The sequence below is a fragment of the Triticum aestivum genome, chromosome 6A (assembly GCF_018294505.1).
Source record: "Triticum aestivum cultivar Chinese Spring chromosome 6A, IWGSC CS RefSeq v2.1, whole genome shotgun sequence".
NCBI lineage: Eukaryota > Viridiplantae > Streptophyta > Magnoliopsida > Poales > Poaceae > Triticum > Triticum aestivum.
In genome coordinates this window covers 395,876,926-395,883,888 of record NC_057809.1, presented here as the reverse complement: position 1 = coordinate 395,883,888, position 6,963 = coordinate 395,876,926, and the positions used below count along the sequence as shown (strand labels likewise).

At 45.2% G+C, this 6,963-nt stretch overlaps 1 protein-coding gene across 1 annotated transcript; it reads left to right on the top strand.

Moving 5' to 3' along the window:
• The first annotated feature begins 2,000 nt into the window (after nucleotides 1–2,000).
• Nucleotides 2,001–6,950, top strand: LOC123129616 (uncharacterized). Its single transcript, XM_044549712.1, has 3 exons — nucleotides 2,001–4,969; nucleotides 5,096–5,318; nucleotides 5,460–6,950. The coding sequence occupies exon 1, from the start codon at nucleotides 2,001–2,003 to the stop codon at nucleotides 3,309–3,311; it is 1,311 nt and encodes a 436-aa protein (XP_044405647.1). The 3' UTR covers nucleotides 3,312–4,969; nucleotides 5,096–5,318; nucleotides 5,460–6,950.
• Nucleotides 6,951–6,963: the final 13 nt, after the last annotated feature.

Sequence of the window (6,963 nt, the reverse complement as noted above, 5' to 3'; positions counted from 1 at the left end):
CGGGGGGTTTTCTGGCTGTGACTCTACTCTGAAGTCGGAGGTCAGCCGGTGGCGCGGTGGTTCTTGGAGGCATTAGGGGCGGCAGGATCCAGGAGCATCTGCGGGAGACTGCTGCAATGGGTGGTGAGATGACACCAGGTCTAGAAGGGGTGGAGGGTAGGCTGAAGAATCTGAAGCTCTCGGAGGCGGAGAAGAGGGGCATCAAAATCGGTAAGAAGCAGACCTGCTCCTCGAAGGTGAGCATGTTTCAAGCAGTGGGTAAGCTCCTCTCAGATAGGCCTGCAAAAGCAGAGTACGTGGGAAGAACATTAGGAGGAGTTTGGAGCCCCTTTTCTGGTGTGGATTGTAAAGACCTTGGCAGAAATCGTTTCCTTTTCACATTCCATGATGGAGCTAGTAAAGATAGGGCTCTGAATGATAGACCATGGAGGTTCAATAAGGATCTATTGGTGATGGAAGACTTTGTGCCAAGTAAAACCATCGATGAGTATCAATTCAAAATGATACCAATCTGGGTGAGAGTCCATGGCATTCCCATGGGCGTGATGAGTAGAGAAACAGGGGAGTTGGTAGGAAATAAGTTAGGGACCTTTTTGGATGTTGACCTGGATGATAATGGGTATGCTATTGGGCAGTTTATCAGGATAAAGGTGAGAATGGACATAACAGTACCAATCATGAGGTTCAGCACCTTAGAAATGGAAGATGATGAAGATCCGACACATGAGGAAGCAATGAGAGGAGAAGAAAAGGGAAAGGAAGAAGAGGAAGAGAAGCAAAAGCTCATTTCATTTGAATATGAACATCTTCTAGATTTCTGTTATAAGTGTGGCATTATCGGTCATACAGAAAAGATATGCCCAACAAGAAAAGGGGGACAAGATGGGAGGCAATTTGGTCCATGGCTCCGAGCAATGAGCTATAAAAATTACTCAAGTGATGGGAAGAGCGGAAGCTCAAGTGACCGTGGAGGTTTCTGGACAAACAACACGGGAAGTATGGGTAATAAGCAAGGGAGTGATGGACCGTCTTGGAGGAAGAGCTTGCCAAGCCAAAGGGATGTAGGTATGCCATCAAATGGGGAGGAAAAAGAAGCCATGAGCCCTATGAAAGTAAATACAAAGGACCAGCTGGGGTCGATGAGAGAAACTCCCGTCAACTTACTGGATGACAAAGACATTTTACATCAAAGAGAGAAGGTGCAGATTAGGGAAGAGAATAACTCCCAAACGTCAGGAAAAAGTGTAAAACAGGGCACTTTCAAGAGAATAGCAAGAGCAAAGGACAAACAACAACAACAAGCACAACCATCCAAGATTGAACAGAAGAAGAGGAACACTGACCTCATGGAAGTGGACCTGGGGACAGGCCTAGTGAAAAAATCCAGATGGAAGTTGACGAGGAAGGAAACGGAAAAGGCATAAAGGAAGAAAGCAAGAAATCTGAAATTGGGAGCGCCGGGCTGCAGGAACAGCCTGGCGAGACAAAATGAAGATAACGGCTTGGAACTGCCGGGGATTGGGGAATGGCCCGACAGTTCGGGGACTTCTGGACCTCCAGAAGCAAGAACTGGGAACAATCAATGGCTCAAAGGCCCTGAGGGGGTGGCAAAGTTCAATGTCGATGCCGCAGTTTCAAAAAACACTAATTCTTGGCGTTTGGGGCCGCTTCTGGCATCTTCTTAGCGTTTCCACACAGCGCTCTCTTCGGCAACACTTGCCGCTGAATCTGGATCTCAATCCCAGAAATTCTCTCACCTCTGCGCCTGAATCCACACTCAATCCCAGAAATTCTTTCACCTTAGTGCCTGAATTCACACTCAATCAAAGCCTTGCGAGATTCTAGCCAGTATCCCCACCTCGAGAGCCCTGGTTCTAAGATCTCCGGGGGGTTTTTTGGCTGTGACTCTACTCTGAAGTCGAAGGCCAGCCGGCGGTGCGGTGGTTCTTGGAGGCATTAGGGGCGGCGGGATCCAGGAGCATCTGCGGGAGACTGCTGCAATGGGTGGTGAGATGACACCAGGTCTAGAAGGGGTGGAGGGTAGGCTGAAGAATCTGAAGCTCTCGGAGGCGGAGAAGAGGGGCATCAAAATTGGTAAGAAGCAGACCTGCTCCTCGAAGGTGAGCATGTTTCAAGCAGTGGGTAAGCTCCTCTCAGATAGGCCTGCAAAAGCAGAGTACGTGGGAAGAACATTAGGAGGAGTTTGGAGCCCCTTTTCTGGTGTGGATTGTAAAGACCTTGGCAGAAATCGTTTCCTTTTCACATTCCATGATGGAGCTAGTAAAGATAGGGCTCTGAATGATAGACCATGGAGGTTCAATAAGGATCTATTGGTGATGGAAGACTTTGTGCCAAGTAAAACCATCGATGAGTATCAATTCAAAATGATACCAATCTGGGTGAGAGTCCATGGCATTCCCATGGGCGTGATGAGTAGAGAAACAGGGGAGTTGGTAGGAAATAAGTTAGGGACCTTTTTGGATGTTGACCTGGATGATAATGGGTATGCTATTGGGCAGTTTATCAGGATAAAGGTGAGAATGGACATAACAATACCAATCATGAGGTTCAGCACCTTAGAAATGGAAGATGATGAAGATCCGACACATGAGGAAGCAATGAGAGGAGAAGAAAAGGGAAAGGAAGAAGAGGAAGAGAAGCAAAAGCTCATTTCATTTGAATATGAACATCTTCCAGATTTCTGTTATAAGTGTGGCATTATCGGTCATACAGAAAAGATATGCCCAACAAGAAAAGGGGGACAAGATGGGAGGCAATTTGGTCCATGGCTCCGAGCAATGAGCTATAAAAATTACTCAAGTGATGGGAAGAGCGGAAGCTCAAGTGACCATGGAGGTTTTTGGACAAACAACACAGGAAGTATGGGTAATAAGCAAGGGAGTGATGGACCGTCTTGGAGGAAGAGCTTGCCAAGCCAAAGGGATGTAGGTATGCCATCAAATGGGGAGGAAAAAGAAGCCATGAGCCCTATGAAAGTAAATACAGAGGACCAGCTGGGGTCGATGAGAGAAACTCCCGTCAACTTACTGGATGACAAAGACATTTTACATCAAAGAGAGAAGGTGCAGATTAGGGAAGAGAATAACTCCCAAACGTCAGGAAAAAGTGTAAAACAGGGCACTTTCAAGAGAATAGCAAGAGCAAAGGACAAACAACAACAACAACAAGCACAACCATCCAAGATTGAACAGAAGAAGAGGAACACTGACCTCATGGGAGTGGACCTGGGGACAGGCCTAGTGAAAAAATCCAGATGGAAGTTGACGAGGAAGGAAACGGAAAAGGCATAAAGGAAGAAAGCAAGAAATCTGAAATTGGGAGCGCCAGGCTGCAGGAACAGCCTGGCGAGACAAAATGAAGATAACGGCTTGGAACTGCCGGGGATTGGGGAATGGCCCGACAGTTCGGGGACTTCTGGACCTCCAGAAGCAGGTGGACCCTGATGTACTATTTCTATCTGAGACAAAAATGAGTGAAAACAGGATGACTTGGTTCAAGAGTGTGATGGGGATGTCAAGCATGATTGTGAGGGACTGTGAAGGGAAAAGTGGTGGCCTGGCCCTATTGTGGAAAAGACATGTCAAAGTGGAACTCCACAATTATTCCAAATATCATGTGGATGTGCAAATCATCGAGGAAGACGGCTTTAAGTGGAGATTCACTAGAATTTATGGAGAACTGGCAGCAGACAAAAAAGAGAGGACATGGCGATTGATGAGAATCCTCAACCAACAAATGAAGCTCCCATGGCTATGTGCGGGGGACTTCAATGAAGTGTTATATGGGCATGAAAAAAAGGGAGGACCGCCACGCAGCCAAAAACATATGGAGAAGTTCAGGATGGCGTTAGTTGAATGTGGCCTACGTGATCTAGGTTTTACCGGAGACAAATTCACATGGTGCAACAATAGTCATCAAGCTGGCCACTATATAAAAGAGAGACTAGACCGAGCAGTGGGGTCCAGGAGTTGGTGTGCTCGCTTTCCTGCCCATAGAGTAATTAACGGAGACCCGAGACACTCAGATCATAGACCAGTCACCATTTTGATTGAGGAGTCACATAAAATGCCTAGAAGTATTAATAGCAGAAATGTTTTTAGATTCGAAGCTAAGTGGCTGGATGAGGAAGACTGTGAAGTCGTTGTTAAAAATGCCTGGAACGCTTCGAACATGCAAAATGCGGGAAATGGCAGTGTATCGCAAGGGCTCCAATATGTGGCCAGGGAACTTAAAGAATGGGATGAAAATTCGCTTGGGGACCTGCATAAGAGAATTAAATTAGTGAAGCGGGAGCTAGAGGAAGTAAGAAGGGACGAAATAAATCAGGAAAGAGTAAACCGGGAACATTTCTTAAAAGAAAAACTGAATCGGTTAGAACAACAACAAGACACAACCTGGAAGCAACGAGCGCACGTCAAGTGGCTTCACTCGGGAGATAAAAATACAGCATTTTTCCATGCATTTGCTTCAGAGAGGAAAAGGAGAAACACCATCAAAAGGCTGAAGCGAGATGATGGATCATTGATTGATAATGTTGAGCAGTTGAAGGAACACATCGCTAACTATTTTTTTAGCATATTTTCCTCGACAACGGGGCAAAATAATGAGGAGGTGCTTCGTGTGATCCAGCCTAGAGTGACGAGCCAAATGAATGAAATTCTCTGCTCAGAGTACAGTGAGGAAGAAGTAAAGAATGCTCTTGACAGCATAGGGGATTTGAAGGCACCAGGGCCTGATGGAATGCCGGCAGTTTTCTTCAAAAAGTTCTGGAGCATAGTGGGTGATCAGGTAACGAAAGAGGTGCTCCACGTGCTAAGGGGGGGGCGACATTCCAGAAGGCTGGAACAATACGATAATTGTACTTATCCCAAATTCTGCAGCTCCGGAAAGTTTGAAGGATCTGCGGCCCATAAGCCTTTGCAATGTGGTTTACAAGCTGATAGCAAAGGTACTCACCAATAGGCTAAAACTAATCCTCCCGGATATAATTTCTGCAAATCAGAGCGCCTTCGTCCCAGGACGAATGATCTCTGATAATATTATCTTAGCATACGAACTGACACACTTCTTGCAGAAGAAAAGAAATGGAGCCAAAGGATATGCAGTTACCAAACTTGACATGAGTAAGGCGTACGATCGGGTGGAGTGGAAATTTCTTCGTGACATGATGTTGAAAATGGGCTTTAATAGAAGATGGACGGAGCTAGTGATGAAATGTGTCACCACAGTTAAATACCAAGTTAAGGTGAATGGTGATACAACAAATACTATCATTCCAGAGCGAGGGCTTCGCCAAGGTGATCCCCTCTCTCCTTATCTCTTTCTATTATGTGCCGAGGGCTTCTCTGCTATGCTCCATGATGCTGAAATAAATGGTAGACTTAAAGGTATTAAAATATGTAATACTGCCCCAAGTATAAGCCACTTACTATTTGCAGATGACTCTCTACTCCTCATTGAAGCAAACACCAATAGTGTACATGAAATGAACAGGATCTTCAGTACGTATGAAGCTTGCTCAGGTCAAGCCATAAATAAAGAGAAATCTGCAATCCTTTTCAGCAAGAACACGAAGCTGGAAGACAAAAGCGAGGTGATGAACAAATTGTGTATCACTAAAGAGGGCTTTTCAGGTAAATACTTGGGACTACCGGTATACATTGGCAAATCCAAGACCAAGGCTTTCCACTACCTGAAAGAAAAGATATGGAGCAAATTGCAAGGTTGGAAAGAAAAAATGCTCTCAAAAGCTGGAAAGGAGATTTTGATCAAGGCGGCTGCGCAAGCAGTACCAGTCTATGCAATGGCATGCTTCGACCTCACAAAATCATTGTGTGACGACATCAATGCAATGATAGCTCAGTATTGGTGGAGCCATATGGGTAAAGAAAATAAAATTCATTGGGTTAGCTGGGAAAAAATGACAAAGCCTAAAAAGGATGGTGGATTGGGATTTAGAGATCTATACTGTTTTAACCTTGCCATGCTGGCGAGGCAAGCTTGGAGAATTCTAAAGAATCCCACATCACTATGTGCACAAGTCCTAGCGGCAAAATACTTTCGAGATCGAAACTTGCTGGATGCCGAGGCAAGAAATGGAATATCCTACTGTTGGAGGAGCATCTTAAAAGGGGTACAGGTGCTAAAGAGCGGGGTGGTGTGGAGAGTAGGAGATGGAGAAAGTATAAATATTTGGACTGATCATTGGCTCCCAAAGGGAAAATCAAGGCTGGTCAGTTCAAGGAGGGGAAATCAAATCATAACAAAAGTCGCAGAGTTGATTGACCCATCCTCCTACACTTGGGATGAGGAACTTGTACGACAAACCTTTAATGAAGAAGATGCCCGGGCAATTCTTCAAATCCCAATACATGAAGGGCAAGAGGACTATGTGGCGTGGCATTTTGACAAAAAAGGGAAGTTCTCAGTAAAATCAGCATATCAAGTAGTGCTTGAGAGTCAAGCAAGGGAATCAGATAAAAGCATCCCTTCTACTTCTTACTGCCCTGAGAGGAGCACATTAGGCATGTGGAAGAACCTATGGGCCCTACCACTGGCAGGGAAAATTTTACACTTTTTATGGCGACTAGCAAACAATAGCCTCCCGCTCAGAATGAAGATCAAGAGAAGAGGCATAGAACTAGATACAAGATGCCCGGTATGTCTTAGAATGGATGAAGATGGGGGCCATTGCTTTCTAAAGTGCAAATCAGTTAAGGCTCTATGGAGAGCAGCTCAACTGGAAGACACACGTGAATTACTAGTTAACTGTCCAAATGCTAATTCTGTGATGCAGGAAATACTCAAACAGGATGAAGATACTTGCATAAGGACATGTGTTTTGCTATGGACCTGGTGGGGTGAGAGAAACAAAGCAAATCAGGGAAACAAGATGCGAAGCCTAGAGGAGATATATCACTCTTATCAGCTTCATGTAATTGA

Excerpts from the sequence above, each read along its gene's own strand:
- LOC123129616 (XM_044549712.1), top strand. The coding sequence starts at position 2,001 with ATGGGTGGTGAGATGACACCAGGTCTAGAAGGGGTGGAGGGTAGGCTG.